This window comes from Elgaria multicarinata, chromosome 3, assembly GCF_023053635.1.
Source record: "Elgaria multicarinata webbii isolate HBS135686 ecotype San Diego chromosome 3, rElgMul1.1.pri, whole genome shotgun sequence".
NCBI classification, from domain to species: Eukaryota; Metazoa; Chordata; class Lepidosauria; order Squamata; family Anguidae; genus Elgaria; species Elgaria multicarinata.
In genome coordinates this window covers 36,555,051-36,576,499 of record NC_086173.1, presented here as the reverse complement: position 1 = coordinate 36,576,499, position 21,449 = coordinate 36,555,051, and the positions used below count along the sequence as shown (strand labels likewise).

Sequence of the window (21,449 nt, the reverse complement as noted above, 5' to 3'; positions counted from 1 at the left end):
GAGGTAAGTCAACCAAACTCACCAGACACATATGACAAGGTGGGACAAATATAGAAAGCTCCAAGTTGCCTCAAAACCACGTTCCGATACCTTTTGGTGAGTGTTATATGCGTTTGGTGAGTTTGGTTGATTTACCTCACTTGGAAGCTGCCGTTACGGCCCATTTTGCACAATACGAACGTTTGCCCGGAACGGGGATCGGAACGTGGTTTTGGGGCAACTTTTGGAGCTTTCTATATTTGTCCCACCTTGTCTTATGCGTCTGGTGAGTTTGGTTGACTTACCTCACTTAGAAGCTGCCGTTACGGCTCGTTTTGCACAATACGGGCTTTTGCCCGGAACGAGTATCAGAACGTGGTTTCGGGGCAACTTTTGGAGCTTTCTATATCTGTCCCACCTAGTCATGTGCGTCTGTTGAGTTTGGTTGACTATCTCATCGGGAAGCTGCCGTTACGGCCCATTTTGCGCAATATGCTCTTTTGCCCGGAATGGGTATCTGAATGTGGTTTGGGGGCAATTTTTGGAGCTTATTATATCGGGCTCACCTAGTAATGTGTGTCTGGTGAGTTTGGTTAACATACCTCACTTGGAAGCTGCTGTCCCGGCCCATTTTGTGCAATATGCACTATGCGCGGAACGGGTATCAGAATGCAGTTTCTTTGCACTTTTTGTGGCTTCTTGCATCCCTGCCATGGAGTTATGCATAACTGGTGAGTTTTGTTGATATCGCTCATTCAGAAGTGGCCATTCCGGCCATCCCATTCTGTTCTGGATGTTGTTTTGGGAGTTCTGGGGTTGATAGTGATATAATATTGCAATGGTTTTAGTCCTAAATTATTGTTCCCAAGTGTTGCTAACACATGCCACTGTTTTTGGTATGGTTTTTTAATATAATGGGGTCATTCCGGCCTGTTCCGTTTCGGCTTTTACACCGTCCTCAAAACTTTGTTGTTTTTGCTGCAACAGACTAACATGACTCTCACAGGTAAGCAGACAAAGCTTGAATCATTAGTGGTTAGTGGTTCCGATTCTGGTGGGACTTGAAATCCATTCTGGATGCAGTCCGAACTCTAAAGGAGCTATCCAAAGTGCTGAAGCCTAGCCCCAAAATAGTTTCAGTACCTTGGATACCTTCTTTAGAGTTCTAGCTGATTCTGACCGGAACCACAACCTGGTTGTGCTTTTATATTGTATTTTATATTATGGTTTTGTACTGTTGTTTTATACTTTGAATGGTCTTAATTTTTGTGAACCGTCCAGAGAGCTTCGGCTATTGGGCGGTATAGAAATGCAATAAATAAATAAATCCAGAATGGATTGATAGCCCCAGCAAAATCGAAGCCACCAGCTTCCCCTGCATCCAGACTAAGTTCGTTCAATTTTATTCATGCAAGTCATGATTTAAATCCCATTGATTTCAGTTGGAATAACGTTCAGTTAAATTAGTAACGGTCCAGGCCAATGTTTTAAAACGGGAATGAATGGCAAACGCGCACGGGTTAGCAACGAACATCTACACAAGCGTTTCTTCAGGAAACATTGGAAAGTTTTATAGGAGGTGGGGAGGAAGCCACGTTTTTCTCCAAGCATCTGCAGGTGCCTGGACGGCGGCGGTCTTCTGCGGCCGGAACCTTTGCAACGGAATGGGGGTGGTTGAGGCACGACGGAGCGGAATAGAGCGCTGCACTGTACGGCAACCGCGGGGGACGGTTTTCCCCTGCTCCAAGACCAAAAGCGAAGATGTTGCCTTCCCTGCAGGAGTCTGTAGACGGGGACGAGAGAGAGCTGGAGAGCAGCGAGGAGGGGAGCGGCTTGCCGGAGGAACGGAAGCCGGAGCGCAGCACGAACAGCTACTACTGCCTGTACGGCTACCAAGGCTGCCGGTGAGGAGGTGGCGGTGGGGCTGCTAGGCCTTGGCTCTCCCTGCGCACTACCTACTCCGCCACTCCAACATATATCCCCATCCTTATCCATAATAGCCTGCAGTCATTCCTATCCAAATACCGCGGGGTGGGTCTTCTCATAATTTACGATCCCAGGCTTTAATCATGCTTTAAAAAAAAAAGGGGGGGGGGAAGATGCCTGTGGTTGCTCAGGAGCCCCCGCCCAGCATCTGTTATTCAGTGGCACAGGTTGCCTTTATATATGCACGGCTGTATCCAGTGTTAGTCCTACCGAGATCCACGGAAATGAATTGGACTTAAGTTAGAAGCTGCAGGATCCATTTAATTACCGTGGCTAGACAGTGGCGATCTTCCGTGTGGTACCGAACACCATTGAATGCGTCTAATAGCTCCAATCTTTCTTTTTTTTAAAGCCTGCTAGGCTAATCCCCTTGTGGCATGAAGCAATTATGAAATTGTTCTATTGTATCCTTATATAAATTGCGTTGAGCTTGGGAAAAGTAACTAAATTGGTCATGTATTTAGGCTGCAATCGTATACATGCTTACCTGGGAGTAAGTCTCATAGAACTTAATGGGAGTTACTTCTGTGTAGTCATTAGTTGTGCATGTGTGAAGAAGTATTTTCTTTCTGTTCTTCCTGAACCTACTGCCAATCAACATCATTGGATGGATCCCGAATTCTAATATAATTCTAATATTTTCTCTCTGTCCACTCTGGTCTGCATCTGTCATGGTTTTATAAACCTCTACGCTTGAAGGCTGAAATCGTATACACACCATTTCATGTAGATTAATCACCATCTAAAATGGGTATGGAATGTGTTGCCCTCCAGATGATGTTGGGCTGCAGTTCCCATCGGACCCAGCCAATGGTGAAGGATGATGGGAGCTGTAATCCAACAACATTTGAAGATGCACGTGATACCCATCCCTGATCTAAAGCACTGTATACAGAGGCTGAGTTCAGACCACACACTAATCAACAGTTGATTTACATTTTGCTCCTATTACCTCCCACCCCACCCCCACCCCCACCCCCGGTTCCAACTGTCAGGTGAAAACACAGTAAATAGTGTTGCTCAGAGTTGCAGAGTTGAAATCCCAACAAGTTTAAAGGGACCCTGCCCTGCTTAAGACTGTAGCCAAGCAACCCAATTCAATGCACATGTATTCTGAAATAAGCCCTACTATCTTCTATGGTGCTTACTCCCAAGTGTGCATAGGATTGAAGCTTTTCACATCAATTGTTACCTGATCATTTTTTTAAAAAAATAACTTGGAATTGAACCTGCAACCTTCTCCACACAAAGCATGTTTAAGAAGGCCTACTCTGCTTCCAAATAATCACTGAAATGGGGGTGGGAGGAGTAGAGATATAAAATTTCTGGAAATTTTGAAGCCATGGGAAAAAACTGTTTTTTCTGAGAGGTTTGGGGAAAAAACAATTTTTGGGAAAAATTGGGATAATGCAATATTAGCACTTTTTACAGATTGAAAGTCACTTTGTTACTTTAGGAAGATAAAATGTAATTATGTCCAAGTTGGTTTGGCATAAAATTATTACATTTGGTATATTAAAAGTACAGTGTATTCAAACAATTGTTACAAATTGAATTTACTTTTATTACATTTTAACTTTTTGGTAACAAATGGAGCTACAAGCTCTTGAACTGTTAGGAACACCTGGACTGTAAGGAACCTCTTTGGTTTTGCCAATTTATGAGGAGCAGGCAAAAAACAATTAAAAAAACAACAACATCAGAAGAAACCATCAACATCAATAACCAACAAAATTATTTATGTCTCTGCTACTTCTCCACAGTGTCAACACCTTGTCTTAAACATTTTATTCATCATGTTAAAATAAAACATTCCATAATTCATTTTTTCTTCATTTTTTCCGATTTTTCAGGAAAAAAACACAAAAAAGGCTTAGGAAAAAACAAGGACGACAACATTTTTTCCTGGATTTTTCCAGGTTTTTTCCAGGCCTTCACATCTCTAGGGAGGAGAAAAGTTTTACCATATTGTGATTGAGAATCTTCTCAAGGCAAACAGCTTACTTGGAGCTGTTCTTGTTATCTAGCTGGCTACTTAAAACAATGTGCCAATTGAAAATATCTGAATGAAAGATAAGTTTAGTGTTCCTGCCTGTTCAGTTCTTGCCTCTCTGCTCTTTTCTAGTTTTTATTCCTTGCCTCTCGCCAGAAGAACAATGGCATCAGAAATATCTTTAATGTTCTTGTTTTTTGTAGCTATATGCAGTGTTCGTTCATAGTTGATTTGACCTTCTCAGGTTGCACCAAGGAGTAGACAGTGATGATGGCAGTCCGAGCAGCCCATCAGCTGAAACTCCATCTTCAGATGATTTCAGGTAAGCCTGAAAACTTCTCTGCAAATTCTAGTTTGCATAGTTACGGTGCTGTGGGATTCTGAAAGTAGATACTCACCTAAAAACTGAGTTGAATTCTTGGATACATTGTTATTCCTGGATACATTGTTAGTGTAGGGGGCAGGGTTTCCTAGCATTATGAAGTGGCAGTAATGAAAATAATTTATTTATTTATTTATTTATCATACTTATTCCCCGCTCCTCAGCCAAAAAAGGCTCTCGGAGCGGCTTACACTTAGCAAAAAAGACAGTCCCTGCCCTCAGGCTTACAATCTAATAATGTAAGAATAAAATAAAATAAGAACTTGTGGGGTGGGTGGCTTGGAGTAAGGAAAACGTAGGGTGCCATTTATAGTCTCGGGCTTACTCCAAGCAATGTTTTATTTTTATTTTTTAAATGAGATGAACTTAGAGTTCCATACCCAGCTTTTTCTTTGGAAGCCCTTGCATTTAATCCCAGAGGTGCCAAGGCCTGGTTGTAGCTAGCTAGTCCAGCCCTTTTACTCAACAGTGTTTGTTTATTTTATTTTATTTTCATTTATCAAGCCTCTCTTTGGTGGACACTAACTTACCAGCTGAAGCGGAAACAGAACTGCGCAGTTTCGTTGCCAAGCTCCTTGCTAAGGGAGCCTTTTTTGAAGGGATGGGGAACATTGCACCTGTAGAGTTAAGGTGAGAGCGCACATGCTTACTGACCCCCCTCGTGATGTCCAGTAATTTTACCCTCTGGCTAGAACTATATGTCATTTGTGGTTGTCATGTGACTGTTGTCCAGAATTATTCTCTCTCCTCCTCTCTCACCCTTGCATAGCACCCCATGTGAACTTATGGTTTTCCTCATCCCTCTGCTTCACTTCCTTATGGGGTGAGGAAACTGCTCACATTTTGCTAAACATTACAAGGGAAAGAAGAGGTCCTATGGGGCTGGTGCTTTTGATGGAGGTTGCATGTTGGTGTGTAGTCTTAGGAAGTGAATGAAAACGTCTTTGTTCATTATGTGTTTATTAATAGTACAATAACTGGTTCTTTTGTGCCCAGTTATACATAATACAATTAAAACAGAAATGTCATTTAAGGGCACCACCCTGTACAAAAGTCATATAATTCCCAAACATTCCCAATGCTGTGAGTTGTAAGACCTTTTTTCTGTCTAAAAAGATTGCACCCTAAGTATTATTTTGAAAGCAACTACTGCAAAATGTAATTTGCTTCTGAAATGTCTCATTTTCTCATGTCTTTGTAATTTCTCAAGTTGTCACTTCTTTAGGTGGCAGGACACAGTTACACAGCTGTTCTCTTTCAAATAAAAATGTGAGATGGAGGGGGAAATCATATTGTAGGACATTGGATTTTTCGGTTTCTTGGCTTTGAACTCGAAGTCAGAGCTCAGAGCCAGGAAACCATGCTCTTTGCACTCTCCTCCTCTGCATAGGATACCCGTAAGCCTCTGAGTTTAGGGTTTTACAAGTACCCAGTACGCAACTGATAGGATTATGCCTTAAGAGCACCTTTTCTTATGCTGCTACTGTTATTTTTTTTTAAGTCAGTATACAGTTGCAATATATACAGTATACAGCTTAGCAGGTGTAGGAGTCATTTATGTACACAAACCATGACTCATCCTTTCATTATCTTGTTGAATAACTGTAGAGTTTGTATGTTTAAAAGTTGAAAATAGCAAAAGATAGCATGCACCTTGGTAATCAAAAGCTAGGCAGCACTGTTCACCAGTAACCTTTGTAAACCGCCCAGAGAGCTTGGGAGGTATATAAATGTAATAAATAAATAAATAATAATAATACATTTTACAAGTGGTTGATTTTGGCAGCAATCCTGAGCCCAGTTACTTGGCGGTAAGGAAGGGCTGTCACCCAATTAATGAAGTGGTCAGACTGGGAGGGGGGATGACTTTCTGTACTAGTCGCCCCCCTTATTTACAAGAGTTTCCCACCCCCAAATACTTCTAGGCTGCCACCATTGAGAATGATCAGTCTGACATACCTCTGCCTATCCAGTTGCTTGGAGAGTTTCTGAGCCCTATTGCCATGGGACCCATCCCGTCAGCCCAGCACTAGGAACGAAGAAAAAGGAAGGAGTGTGGTATTTTCTTGCCTGGAAACACAGAAATCGACAAAAACTTTGTGAAAAACCTGAGAAAACAAATAATTTTGCAATTCTTAATGTGGGTGAACAGTTTAGTGAGAATTCCTTTTTCAAGCAAAATTTTCAAATATAAGAAGATGTTTATTGGGGGAGGGGAAAGGATTTAGAAGGGGGAAATAAGGGAAGGCAACAATCCCTCTCTCTCTCGCACGCACATACAATTTCAAATAAAACAAAAAAGTCAATCTAAAAGTGTTACTTACTTGAGAAGGGTCTTGGGTTCTAGAGCATATGCCGAGTTCATTACAGAGAGGATGCTCAGAGAGAGAGAGAGAGAGAGCATGTTGGCCACCATCAGTTAGATGTTATATGGAAGGCTTCCAAAGAGTTAGCAAATTCTTACTGTTATGGGAATCTGAGTTCAGTATTATCTGCTCTCTTAGCAGTGGGTTACTATTGAATTGTGCAGTCATGCAATAGCCTCCGTTTTGGATGTCGGTGGTCTAGCCAGTAAATCAGAAAATTACTTAGGGGCTGGATCCACCTTCCTAATGGCCCTAAGCCTACATCTCAAAGGGGACAACTGGTTTAATCCAGTTAGTTTAGTCTAAAGGGGCGGGGCTTACATTTTTGGATGTGTACTGGTGAACAAGGTGGTGAGATAAGTTTATTCAGGCATTCCAGCTTATCAGACTCTGTAAGAGGCATTGTTGAGCTACATATAGGGGTTTGTCATGGGTACTATGGCCAGGGAGAATAGGATTGCTCCCTTCATCAATTAATCAATGAATTGTAATCATTTAGGAATATATTCCTATATATTAATTTATTTCACTTATTTCATTCCTATACCACCCAATAGCCAAAGCTTATACCACCCAATAGCCAAAGCTCTCCAGGAGGTTCAAAGAAATTACAACCCCAAAATACAATAAAAACATGATATAAAACTGTTAACATACATATATATATATATATATATATATATATATATATATATAAAAACAGCTGAAAGGAATATAATAAGATACCAAAACCTGATAAATCAACTGACATTAAAAAGCCACATGGTATACCGTCAAATGCCTGGAGTAATGGAAATTCTTAATCTGACACCAAAAAGCTGACAGTGTTGGTGCCAGGATATCCTCAATGGGTAGACAATATTACAGTCAGGGGGCTACCACTGAGAAGGCCCACTCCCTATACATGTCTTCTTAGAAGTAAGTCCCCTAGCAGCTTTTCGTTTTACAAAGGATGAACTTGACTATGTTTTCTCTGTTTAGCCCTCATTCATGTTTGTAGATTACTCTGGGATGCGGGGTAAGGACAACATTGATTTTTTTGCACTCACCACCACCTACACTTGAGGTAGTTAATGAAGAAGTTAATGGAAGCATAAAGCATGCTGAATTGAGTAGAATGAAGTACTAGTGTGGATTTAAGCTCTGGAGCTAGTTTTAGATCAAGTTAGAACAAGTGTTCCATTTGTAATGTGATCAATCAGCTGACGAATTTCAGTGTAAAATACAGGGGGGGAAACATTTGGCACAACCACCGTGTGATTAATTCAGTTTTTCTCTGACAGTATACCAGAAAGTCGACTTGGTTGTTATTACTGCCTGTTCCAGCCAGAAAAATGTGCAGAAACAGCAAGCCCAGAATCAAGCAACAGCCCTTTAGACTATGTGATCTGTTTTCTGGGAGGCTCAGAGAAGGGGCTTGAACTATATCCTTTTATTGTATTTATTTTATGCGTGTGGAAATGGAGACTAAAAGCAGAAAAGTCAAACTTCTTATTCTCAGTTCTTGGTATTGTGGTAACTTCCTTGAATTAGGCTAAAGATGACGACGTCCAGACCTCTTGGTATATGCAATCCATGATAATTTCTTTAGACTGACGAGAATAGTAGTTTTGTACTGTTGTATGTGGATTTTTTTTTAAAGTGATGGTCTAACTAGATACAAATGAACACATTTGAATCTACAGTAAGCTTCATGATTCCAGGGCTATATTTGAAAATCAGATGACAAAAATAGATTTTAAAAAACTCAGATCTCCCTCCCCTGCAAAGGCTGACTGATAAATTCAGTATGACTTCTGAGTGCAAATATTGTAGTAACAGAAGTGCAACAGGATCACAAACTGTTTTTCTGAAAATGACCTGTACATTTCAGCAACCACATGCATAAATGACCTGTACATTTCAGCAACCACATGCATCTATATCTATGTAATGTACTTATAATATTTCTGATAGCTCACTGTGGAAGATGCTGGTTACCCCGTCAATTCTAAAATTTCTTGACTTATATGCATTTGGACTATATGTTAATGTCTTTCCAGAATGGTTAAAAATTAAGGGCTCCAGAGCATGCAACTAAGCATACAGTTGCAAGATCTATATTAAAATTACAAATCAAATGCCTGAACATGTTATTTCCTACGTAAGTTATTTCCTTAAGAACTTACATTCAGACTTGAGCTTGATAGATATGTTCAAGACTTGAAGATTAACTTGTATTCAGAGGTAAGTGTTGATTGCTATTTCCTAAATGATAAAGTCAATAATTTCAAAAGTATTTTTCTATTTGTAAATGGTATTATTATTTTTAATTGGCAATACAGTTTAAAAACACACACCAGTAGATATAAGCAGATTCAACCCACTCTGTCCCTCCTATATATCACCTAGCCCTCTCTAGCCCAAAATAGTTTTATGCTCCAACAACAACGAAAGAAAGGGGGGGCAGTAGAGGTTAGGAAAGGGGTGTTGCTGGCCCTATTCAGAAGACACCTTAAACCACGGCTTTAACTCAGTGACTAAGGCAAAAAACCTTATTCACTGTGGTTAAAGCCATGGTTTAAGGTGTCTACTTAGAGTAACGATGGTGTATGATTTCTGTAAAATGGAGGATTTTTAACTCCGATGTGGCACAATTCAATACATAACACTCTTTACAATTGATGCTAGCATTCTATAGACCCTGTAAGTTAGTGTGAAGAACTTTAACATTCCTTGTGAGTGACACTCTGAGAAGGAAATGTAAAGCAGAGCTCTGAAGGGGCTTATATAAATCTCTTCATTCTTAATTTGAAATGACAATATGTAAAAATGAGGGGAGGGGTCCTTTTTGTCTTAGTTTTACAGATAAGAAAACTGTACTGTAGGGGAGATACACAGTTTAGTCACACAAGTTATTCAGTGGTATGTCAGGGAGAAGAGCTAGGTCTCCTGTGTTCCAGTTGGTTTCTTGCAGCTGGTTTCGTTTTGTTTGTTTTTCATTGAATTTAAAATATGTTTAGCTTGCCTCTCCTTAATCTCGAGGAGGCTTGCAAATAAGACACATTGGAAGACACTTTGACAAATGACATGTGGATCTCTCTTAGTTTTCAACATGTCGGCTTCTGAATGTTGGTTTTGTGTTGTTCTGAATGTTGGCGATGCAATTATAGAAAGTGGAAGAGAGCCATTTAAGACTGAATATATATGTTCTGGTTTATGTGACATTTACAGGCATGGGAATTCAAAGGTCAGTTTCAGAGTCACTTGCGAAAACTGTGCTCACACACTTTAAATAACTGCACAGCTATTTCTATGTACTTACGTTGGGCTTGTCTTTCTGGAGCACACCTCTCCATGCTGCAAACCATTTTTTTGTATCTCAGGGGAACTTTAAGAGGAGTTTGTGATATAGAGTGGAGGCTCTGCTAGTTTTAGAAGTCTTGGTAGTGGTGGGACAATTGCACTGGCTGTGTGCAAGTGCCTGGCTATGCCTAAAGCAGCTCTTTGGATCTCGGCCATTATGCTGCTGCTTCCCGCTCCGCTCTTTGACTCAATCTTGCAAATGAACAACAAGAGCCTAGCATGATTTGAAAGTAAGGATGACCTGAACGCTTCCTGAGTGGAGATTGTTAGTAGTAAGTAGTTCAGCTGAACTAAATGTCGTATTTACATATTAACTCTCTTCAATTTGTTGCAGCAAAATAATCTGGAGACCTGCATTAAACCCCTCCTCAGATCTTGGTTTGAGGATTCTGTGTGCCCTATTCAGAGGGTGGTACAGCTCTTCCAGGAGAAACTTGCCTTTGTGTTACATGCTGTGAGTATTGTACACATTCATACCCCCGAGATCTATGTTTCTGTTCAGCTTGCTATTTCTTGTATGTACTTTTAAAAACAACCAGCCAGCTACAGATATGGTTTGCACACCATGACAACCTACAATGGGTGGTTGTCATGATGTCTAAACACAGCGGCTCTGTGCAAAGTGGATTTTTTTTTTCATGAACAAGACACTCTGAGAACCCAGGGCTTGTTGTTGGGTTGTTCAGGGTGGCTTGCTGTGACGTCCAAACCTGATAGGGCAACTTCATCATGGATTGTCAGGAATGGCCAGCAAGAACAGTGAAACCCTTGCTGCTCCTCACAATCACAGTAGTGCTGCTGCCATCCTCCCTCATCCCTTATCAGTGCCCTCTTCCTGTGCTCCTAAAAATCAAGAAGGAAGGACAGTGGAGAATGTCCTTAACATGTTCACAACCTTTTATTTTTTTATCTTTGGTCTTGCGCAAGAGAACAGATGTGAATCTCCACTGCAAATGAAATTTGTACAGTTTTAGCAATCCCTTTCACTGCTCTGCCTTCAAATTTGCATACGTTTACCTTGCAATTTGTGTATCTTTTCTGATCCACCTCACTGCTCTGCTTTGAAATTTGCATATGTTTACCCATCCCCTCACTGGTCTGCCTTCAAATTTGTGTATGTTTAGCAATCCACCTCGCTGTTCTGTAACCCACATGTATGTCTGAGAGCTAACAACAGAGACCAGTGGAGGGAAGTGACAAGTACAAATGGGTGCCGGGGTGGGGTGGGTGGAGCTGAAAATGGCTGGCAGCTGCTGGAGAACGATCTTTTGGGATGGGCGTACTAATTTCTGGAGTAGGTGAAGCAGCCTTTAAAATAAAGATGTTTGCTAGTAAGGGAAGTGCATAGGGGAGGATGAAAATTGACAAGGTCACTGAGAAGCAGAGAATATTGGTATACTTGGCTAAATAGTGGACTGTCTGTCTTGCACCCTTGCACGAGACCCTGAAAATAAATTGGGGGGGGGAATTTTGAATGCTTTACCGTGTTCAGAAGGGCTCAGGAAATTAATTCCAGTGTGATGCGAGGGTGGGGGGAGTTTCCCGCAGGAGCCAGCAACCCCAGTGGACCAATTGTAGAAAGGGTGCTGGTGTAGGAACCAATGAAATGAGGAATTCTGCACAAAGACCCCGGGATTAATGTCAATAGCTTGAAATCAGAGTTGAACATATTTGGTTCATAGTGTTCTTAATCATTTTCTTAAGGTTATTATTCACCAAACAGTCTTAAGTACATATTGTTAAGTATTCATTTGTTTGACTCTGCGGTGAACCGCTGCGAGATCCTATTATATTCAGTAGTTTATCAATGTTACAAATAAATAAATAAAAATAAATTGCAACCTGCCCCTCCTTATAGGGAATTCTATGGGGCTTACTCTTAGGTAAGTGGGTATAGGATTGCAGCCTAAGTCTGTGTCATTATGCAAAGCAGTGACAATGTAACTTCCCTGTTTCAAGGCTCTCAGTTGCACTCCAGTTGAAGTCAAAGAGTCTGATGAAAGGACAAAGAAGGATATTAACAGGTAACAGAAAATTCCCCTTCAGGGTGACCTTTCCCATAGGCAGCTTGGCTTGTTAAGTGGCCGCTGCCTTGCCCCCTCCCTGGTTTGAGCTGAGTGAAGAACTGTAAACACCTGTAAAAATGTTCACTTTCTTTTTCAGGTTCCTTAGAGCTGCAAGCCTTCAAGATCTCGTCCGGGAAACCACAATGACATCCTTATGTGTAGCAATGATGGAGGAGCAACACAAATCCGTTGTGATAGACTGTAGTGGCACACCGCCTCAGTTCCACAATGCAGGTGAGCTCACAAGTGAAGGTGTTTTAGCGGTATGAATGCTGCTGATCTTCACAGAGTGGTTAATAATAGGAAGTGCTGATGGGCTTTAACGTTGCTTATTGCTCTCTAAAATGGCACTTGTTTGTTTGCTTCTTTGTTTTGGGAGCATGGGGCAGAGTCTGTTACAAGGGCTGCTCCTAACAGAGGATTTCTGGGTTTTGACGTTTGTCTTCCAGTTTCTTACGCTGCAGATCTCATTGCAAAAAACCCATCTCGTGGCTTTCTTGTCAAGATTTATCATTATGGACCACTGCTATGGTTTTGATTAGGTTTTTCCATGGAAAGTTTATTTCTTTTGTGGCATTTTACAGAGCACTGGCCAAAGCTTCAGTTTTAAGAACAAAAGAACATAAGAAGAGCCCTGCTGGATCAGACCAAGGGTCCATCTAGTCCAGCACTCTGTTCACACAGTGGCCAACCAGCCATTGGCCAGGGATGAACAAGCAGGACATGGTGCAACAGCACCCTCCCACCCATGTTCCCCAGCAACTGGTGTACATGGGTTTACTGCCTCGAATACTGGAGATAGCGCACAGCCATCAGGTCTAGTAGCCATTGATAGCCTTCTCCTCCAGGAAATTATCCACCCCCCTTTTAAAGCCATCCAAATTGGTGGCCATCACTACATCCTGTAGTAGTGAGTTCAACCATTTAACTCTGCGCTGTGTGAAGAAGTGCTTCCTTTTATTTGTCCTGGATCTCCCACCAATCAGCTTCATGGGATGACCCCAGGTTCTAGTATTTTGAAAGAGGGATTTAGAATACTGAAAAGCCACAGTGTAACTTTCTGGGTTTAAAGGGTGCACTTCTAGGTTGGTATTACATTATGCAGTCACAGCACAGAAGATCATACTCTCGCTACCTGTCCAAGGGCTCTGGGGGTGTCTTCGTGATAACATTGGGACTTGAACATAAGCGTTGCCCTGCTGGAACAGACCAACTAACCCAGCTTCCTGTTTCCAACAGTGGCCAAGCAGATGCTGCCTCTGGGAAACCACACTGGAGGCATTCAAGAGGCAGCTGGACAACCATCTGTCAGGGATGCTTTAGGGTGGATTCCTGCATTGAGCAGGGGGTTGGACTAGATGGCCTTGTAGGACCCTTCCAACTCTGCTATTCTATGATTCTATGATTCTATGAAACCCCCAAGCAGCCCTGTTGTGCTGTTTCCCCCAGCAAGTGGTTTTGTTATTTATCATTATTATTAATTGAATTTATATCTCACCTATCAGAATACCCTAGGCAGCTTACACGTTAAATGCAATTTAAACAAGATAAAAAGCAATCAGTAAAGTACCATAGGTAACATAAAAATGTTACAAAACAATTTGAAAAGATAAAACAATCAATAAAACCGTACAGCATAGAAACAATATATAACAATCAGCAATAAGATTCTAAAAAGGGAAGGCCTGCCGGAATAATAGAGTCTTTAATGCCTGCTTAAAGACATTGAAAGAAGTCATCGGGTCATTCCAGAGCTGAGGGGCAGCAAAGGAAAAGGTCCTCTGGTGTGTGACTGCCCATCTCACATTAGACAGTCGCAGCAGATGACCCTGGCAAGCTGGAACACATAAATATGAATATGCCAGGTAGGTTATAAATATGCCGGATAGGTTCTGCTACTTATTTACTGCTGTGGACCTGAACACAGTATATAATCTGATACGTTTCTTTTACAAAACTGTGATAAATCTGTGATTTGTAGCTTCTCCAGGCTACTAAAAAACACCTTTTGGGCAATGTGTTTACTGAATGGACCACATTTGTCATGTTACTTACAGGGTTTACGTGGAGGGGATGTGTAAGCATCTTGTATTACTCTTAAAAAAAATCTTTTTGTTTCCCAACATGTGTCAGGAAGCAACAAATTTTGTGAAGACTGGATGCAAGCATTTCTGAATGGTTCTGAAGGGGGGAATCCATTTCTTTTCCGGCAAATACTGGAAAACTTTAAATTGAAGGTAATTCACTATTCCCTATATATCAGGTTGGGCAACTGTAGGTGTTGATGGACTGCAACTTCCATCAACCCTAGCCTGCATAGCCAATGATGATGGATGATGGGAGTTGCAGTCCAACAACATCAGGAGGGCCACAAGTTGCTGACCCCTGTTATATGTGGTGGAGGAAATTTTGGGATGCCCCTTTGGTATGGCCCAATCCATTATCTAGTTTAGCCAAAGAATTATAATTTAGGATTCAGTCTGCCTCAACTGATACCAATGCATTGTTCCATCTTACCATATCCCATTGGGCCGCTTCACATGTCATGAGAAGCCACACTGAAAACAAGCCATGGTAGGTTCTCTCTCCCACTCCCCTTCTTGCCTTGTGAAGCACCTGTGTTGACATAAATATGCCATACCTTCATAGTGGGGACAGTGAAGAGGGCTTAGCTTAAAAAAAATAGGATGAAGTGGCTGAAAGATGTATTTTCTTTCTTTAAATTTTTTAAAAAGCCTTGGGGCCCGTTCCTTTTGCTAGCACAGCTAGGCATGTATGATTGACTTACCTCTGGGTAAGCACATTCCTCACCCAGTCCAGGGCCATGGCGGTTTCGGAGGGAGAGAATGATTAAAATAAGAAACAAAGAAATTTTATTCTTATTTTAATTTTAATGTGAAAACAGATGGGGGGAAGCTTGAATCCCCCCTCCCAAATTGCTGTTAACTTGAATTGGGGATGTGCGCACTTGCTCATAGGTAAGTCAGTCCTGCATAGCTATGCTAACTCCACTCACATGGCGATAAAAGCCCATTGCTGTGAAATAAAGTGCTGAGCTGGAGGAGGAGGGGTGGAAGGCATTGTGAGGAGCAGTCATGTTTCTCACTGCTCTTGCCTGTTCTTTAGTTCTTTCTGGCAAAACATGCACAAGCCACTCTTCTGGGTTTGGATGTCATGACAAACCACTCTGAAAACAAGCCACTTGAACAACCCAACAACTACCCATCGGTTCTCAGAGTGGCTTGTGCATGTTAACAAACCACGTTGAGGAAACTGCCGGGTTTGGACTTCATGACAAACCACTCTGAAACAAACATGGGTGACAGCCCACCATGTCATGTGAATCAGGTCTTTGATGAAGTTCACATGATTACAGAGAGAAAATAAGCTGCCGTGGCTTATTTTCTCCCCCCGTTCATACTGGTCAGTAGCCACCTAATTAACATAATTACCTTCACCCAGTGCAGGTTGTCATGATGTCCAAACCCAGCAAGGGTGGGTGGTTAGGTGGTTTAGGGTTTCAGGGTGGTTTATTTTCCTTCCGTGATCATGTGAACCCACTGATTATCTTGCACCTTAGTGCTTTGCATAACTGAATACTGGATCAAGCTATTTTGTGTCCCTACCTTCCTTGTTGAGTTGGTAAGAGCACCACATTACAAAAGGTGGCCCCATTCAGAAGACACCTTAAACCATGGCTTTAGCCATGGTGAATAAAGCAAAAAGTCTTATTCACCATGGTTAAAGCCATGGTTTAAGGTGTCTTCCGAACATGGCCCGGCTTTCTGGCTTAACCACCATGGTTAAAGCTGTGGTCTAAGGTGTCCTCTGAACGGGCCCGGTGACTTTTATCTGTAACTAGATACCAGTGGAACATAATAGTTTGCCTAACAAGCCATGCACTTTAACTTCATAACGTAAAGGAGGTGGTGATAACTGTGAAATATAGGAGTCTGCAGTCCTATATGGATTTACCTGGGAGTAAGTCTCATTGAATATTATAGGTCTTACTTCTGACATGCATAGGATTGCCCCATTAAACTCTTAATTCCTATTGATTTCAATAGGAAAGGTAAGCACCTGCTTCGCTCTTCTCCACTGAAATCATTGGCAGTTTAAAGTGCTTAGATTGAACTGGATTATGACAATTGTGTTTGAGGTCACTGATTTAATTAAAAGATAGCAAATTCTTCCTACAGAAGTTCCCATTTTCCGCTCCCAATTCCTGCCTTGGTCTGTTATACAGGAGGGCCCTCAATCAAGAGTATGTGTGTATTGGGGTAGAAACTGTACAGAGCACCTATTTACGTGTGTAGCTTTTCACCCAGCTACGGATATGCATGCAGAAGCCTGCTGTCCCATTGGATTGGGCCCTTTGGGTACTTATTTGCTTCTCTCTCTCTAGGCCATCCAAGACATCAACAACCTGAAGCGGTTCATCAGGCAGGCAGAAATGAGCCATTACGCTTTGTTCAAGTGCTACTTGTTTCTGAAGAACTGTGGCAGCGGAGATGTCCTCTTGAAGATTGTGAAAGTGGAACATGCAGAAATGCAAGAGGCCAAGAATGTAGTACACGTCCTTGAGGAATTCATGCGAGAGCCAGCTTGTAGCTTAAACCCTTGCCCTGAACCTAGGGCCGCTTTGCAGAATTAATGTGGATCTGCGTGAACTCATACGTGTAAGAAGGAAATGTGTGGGTTTCTAAACGATGTGCACCCATTGTGGAGAGCTGCACTTGGCCCAGCCTACAGCATTTAACACCTGGTCAAGAAAAGGCGCACTTCTCTCTGATCTTACAGCGTATACTGTGAGCATAGCCCAACAAGCTGGCTTAGATCTGGGTTCTTTTCTGCCCACAGGAGCAAAGTTCTGCTCAGAATTCTGCCGGTGCAATGGAGGGGGAGGTCATCTTTGCTAATCCCCCGATCCCTTTGCAGCCTTCGGCAACACTTCCTCCACGGTTGTGGAGGGTCCCCCAACCCTCCAGATCAGATTTTTTTGGGGAGGGGGAACTGGGGACTGCAGGGGCACGAGGGGATCAATGAAGGCTGCCTCTTCCATCAACAGAAAGGCTCCACGGGATCATCAGAACACATTCCATTGTGTTTCATTGGACTGGGAATGAGCACTAAGCTCAGTGCTCCTTCCCCTCTCTCCTCTTGTGCACCTGGCTTGAGAAGGCATGTCCTGGTTTGTTAAACTACAGTTTCTCCATGACGTCCAAACTGGGAAGCTGTAGTTTTAAGAGCTTCCTACAAACTGGGATTAGAAACCAAGATGAAACTCTTGGTTTTGTAATCCTGGTTTGAATGGAGCACTTAAAACAGCTTCCCAATTTGGATGTCACAGAGAAGCTGGTCTAACAAACCAAGAAGTCCCCTTGAATCTGGGTGTGCCAGAGGAGGAGGAGTGAGGGGAACTTTAGCTTGAGTTCATAGCAAAATTCTGCTAAAATAAACTAGTTTGTTGGAGGAGCATGTTATGTCTAAACTTGGCCACTGTGTGTCTACACTCTACTAGCTCATGTCATAATGCTCACATTGACCTTTAGCTGGAGAAATACTCTGAATTTTTTTTAATATTTCCATTTGTGAAATAGAATTCACTGTTGTATAAATGCATACTTGAAAGTTTTGGATAACAGAACAACTCCTGCATTCTCTTTTAAGAAAATCAGAATGAATCTTCCATTAACCTTTAGAGCTTATTATGTGAAAACTGATTCTTTTTCCCAGTTTGAGGATGGGAGATTATATTTCTTGTGCTTTCCACAACTGGACTAAGAAAAACACATTTTCATGCCAGTGATGGTTTTATGGTTAGATATTAAGAAAAAAGCTACTGCAGTGGATCATGATTCAATATTCTGATCAGATTTAAGAATACAAATTCCTAAGGAAATAATCACCATATTTCACTCCTTTTATAAAAAAAAAACTCTGAGAGCTTTCTTGACTAACCAAGACTTTTTCTGCTCAGTACCTTGCTTGTACATCATGAAGCAGTAACTGATCCAGAGGAACTATGTCTGTCTGTAGTTACTAAATACATTTCAGTTCATTGCAGTTGTGATTGCAAAACTATACAATCAAGTGCCTGGCATTTGCACATGCAGGTGATTTTTTTCAACTTAAGATCAACTCTCTCCAAAAAACCCAATCTGTCTCCATGAGTTTTATAAAGTAGTTTGGGACTGTGAAGTGAGAGCACTTTAAAGGAAAACTTAGGTGAGAATGCCACATATATCACAGCAGAAATGCCATCCTGTACCACATTCCCAAACTGTGTTTCCAACTCTGGGAAGTTTGAGAAGCAGTTTGAGGATTCTTTTGGGCAGCTGCTGAGATGGATTTTCTAATAGACTTTTTTTTTTTTAAAGCAAAGCAAATATACTCACCATCAGATGTTAGGCAGAGAAGGGGGAATGTGTGGGGAATGGTTCCAGCCCCTCACTTTCCCCCCTGAAAAGCTGATCAGTGGGATTGTGGCTTCTTAAAAAGCACTAGGTGTGCATAGTTCTGGTTGTTGGATCAGACTTAGAGAGCAAACCTGCAATACTTGTTTTTGCACACTTGTCCATCCATTTAGGGACATGTGTGCAGAACAAGTATTTAGCCCTGAACTGGAGCTTTGTCTGGATAGATCTAGAAACTGCCCCCATTCTGGAGTAGTCTCTATCCTGTGCAATGCAGATATGTCTCTTGGGTGTTTAAATACATTTTCGTATTCCTTTAAAATATAGCCGCATGTATTTTCCACCCTTTTGTTGAGCTCAGTCCTGGGAAAACATATGTTTCAGAAGCAGCAGTCCAAAGGTCTTAAAGTGTTGTAGTTGAAATAGAAAGAACTATGGGTTGGATCCAGGCTTAGTCAGGCTTAGAGTAGACCCATTGAAATTATGGGTCCAATTGATTTCAGTGACTCTACTCAGTGTATGACTGAGGCTGGCTCCAAATCAATACGTGTATACTCACTGAACAGAAAATCAAGATAGTCAGCTTTGTCTGCACCAATCACTTGTAAGGCGAAAGGGGTACTGGATTCACACACACAGCCCAACAGATGATTGGTGCTATCAAAGCATTCTGCACCAACTTTCTATTGGTGGAGCACATGTACAGGTCTTATCCAGCCTGGAGCAGCACCCTTGCAGTGCTGAGCTAGTTACGTGGGTTTCCTGTCCTATGCACCTCTCTTGCATATGCAAACCATCTCAATGTAACATCTCAACATAGGAAGCAGATCTGTACATAGCTGCTCGTGCTTATGCATGAATTGGCTGTGCTAGATTATGGCCAATAATTAAGCTAAAGCAATGGTTGAAACCAGAGCTCAAAGCAAATGACACTTCCATCAACATAGTTGTTAATCATTTAATTATAGTTGTATTTGAAATATGTGATCCCATCTTTGCAAAGTTTTTGATGGTGGGGAGGGGATGGTATGTTTATACTGACCACCTCATTTTAAGGAAAATGTGTTGTAGGGAGCCAAACAATTAAATTTAAATGGAATCTGTGCACAAGCAATTGTTGGAACAAAATGATACAGTTATGTACACAATCGAAAAATATGTTGACATTTATTACAGCATGCTACTTTACAAGTACTGTGTGTGCTCTAATAGCCCTTGATGGGGAAGCCTATTCTGTTCAGCGTTTTTTAAAAGCAGAATTACTTTATTTGGTGCTATAACTGTAAGTCATGGAGGGAGGTACTGATTGTGTAAGCAACAGAAAGAAAAGCTTCATTAATCTGGCATCATCTGTGAATTTAACAGACTCTGGAGGTGGGGCAAGATGCACTCAGTGAGTAATATACCTATTAAATTTGCTGAAAACTAATGTATTGTTGCTGTGTAAATTCAGCCTGTGAAATTCTATGTGTCTTGTAAAGCGCTCTGTGATACTAATTTGCATTCTGTTTGGGGATTTTGAGGAAACTCATTAACATAGCTTTCTCCAATTAGAAACCAGTGATTAATTATGATATTAAAATTCATTTACCTTCAAGCAAGTTTGTTTTTGTTTTGCTGATGTTTATTTCTCTGCTAAATGGTTGAATATAATGACTTTGTCTCCATACTCCTGGCACGTTCCTTCAGCCTGTGTGCTGAAAAATGAGGCTTGGTGGTTGTTGTGAGGATAAAATGGAGAAGAGGAGGAGGGTTATGTATGCCGCCTTGGGTTCCTTGGAGGAAAAATGGTGGGATATAAATGCAACAATAAACCCATAAATAAAAATAAAGTTCATCTACTGTACAGGATTTTACTTGGAGGGGAAAAAAGACTAGGAAGTCATAGCCAGATTTCTCTTGATGGAGTTTAACGTGGCACGTAACCTACATTTACAGGATTTGGGTGGCCAATGGCCTTAATTCAGCTCTGTTCGTGTTAAGATGCACCAGCACTAGGTGAGGATATGTTTCTGTATGCTCATCGAAGGGCTTACCCAGCCAGTTCAAAGGGGACCTCCGTTGGGCATTGTGGTGTGGGTTGAGGCACTCATCCATATCTCCATTGGTGTTTGGCTCAGAGGGCTGCTTCTGTGAGCACATCTCCCTTGCAAGATTGGGGGAAATAGTTTTACTTCCCACCATTGAAACACACTCACTAACCATTTGCTGCAAAAGGCTAAGTGGCCTAATCATGGCGTAGCGTGTTGCCTGAACAGGGTCAAAGCCATCTATGGACCACCACCTGCTTCCTTAAAATTCTGTGAATGAGGCAAGGCGATGGTTCAAGAGGAGCCTTTGCCTGGAAGCTTCCAAAGAGGAAACTCTTCAGTTCAAATGTTAACTGAAAAGTGATTTTGAAGGAATCCTAGTTGTACACACCGTATGTAGCCATTGTGTAAAAGTCAGCCTAAAATTGTTAACAAGTTAACTAACATCTTAGTGACAAGAGGCCTAGTTCAGGCATAATGAAAAACAATGGTTTCCTACTATGTGAACAACCTGCAGTGAATCTCAGACTTGTACATTTAGTCTTCTCCTTTGTACCACTGAGGAGACTAGAAGCTCTTGCTTTCCATTTTAAACACCCATCTTTCCCAATAACGTCCAAACTCAGGGAACTGGACTGGGATGGACAACCTTTGGCCCAGTAGAGTTGGTTGGGCTACAGTTTGCTTCCTCCCTGACCATTGGCCATGCTGGTTGGGGCTGATGGAAGTGGGAGTTCAACAACATCTGGAGAATCATAGGTTCTCCACTCCTGGTTTTAGCTATGGTTAGTGAAAAACCAGGATCAAACCATGGTTTTGGATCCTGGTTTGTTCATGAACTAGAGAAGAAATAAACCATAGTTCCTTGGCTTTGCCCATTGCACAG

General features: G+C 41.6%; 1 protein-coding gene across 2 annotated transcripts; it reads left to right on the top strand.

Annotated features, from left to right (window-relative positions):
• The first annotated feature begins 1,707 nt into the window (after positions 1–1,707).
• C3H17orf75 (chromosome 3 C17orf75 homolog) lies at positions 1,708–20,134 on the top strand. Of its 2 annotated transcripts, none has more exons than XM_063119917.1 (10): positions 1,708–1,862; positions 4,203–4,280; positions 4,845–4,970; positions 7,990–8,132; positions 8,877–8,932; positions 10,386–10,505; positions 12,011–12,075; positions 12,215–12,351; positions 14,251–14,354; positions 16,523–20,134. In XM_063119917.1, the coding sequence occupies exons 1-10, from the start codon at positions 1,741–1,743 to the stop codon at positions 16,769–16,771; spliced, it is 1,200 nt and encodes a 399-aa protein (XP_062975987.1). In that variant the 5' UTR covers positions 1,708–1,740; the 3' UTR covers positions 16,772–20,134. The 2 variants fall into 2 exon arrangements, with proteins under 2 accessions (XP_062975987.1, XP_062975986.1); XM_063119916.1 differs by having other exon boundaries at positions 1,708–1,883.
• Positions 20,135–21,449: the final 1,315 nt, after the last annotated feature.

Excerpts from the sequence above, each read along its gene's own strand:
- C3H17orf75 (XM_063119916.1), top strand. The coding sequence starts at position 1,741 with ATGTTGCCTTCCCTGCAGGAGTCTGTAGACGGGGACGAGAGAGAGCTG. Across the intron at positions 4,281-4,844 it reads CCATCTTCAGATGATTTCAG|CCTCTCTTTGGTGGACACTA; the intron begins GTAAGCCTGAAA and ends TCATTTATCAAG. Across the intron at positions 8,933-10,385 it reads AGATTAACTTGTATTCAGAG|CAAAATAATCTGGAGACCTG; the intron begins GTAAGTGTTGAT and ends AATTTGTTGCAG.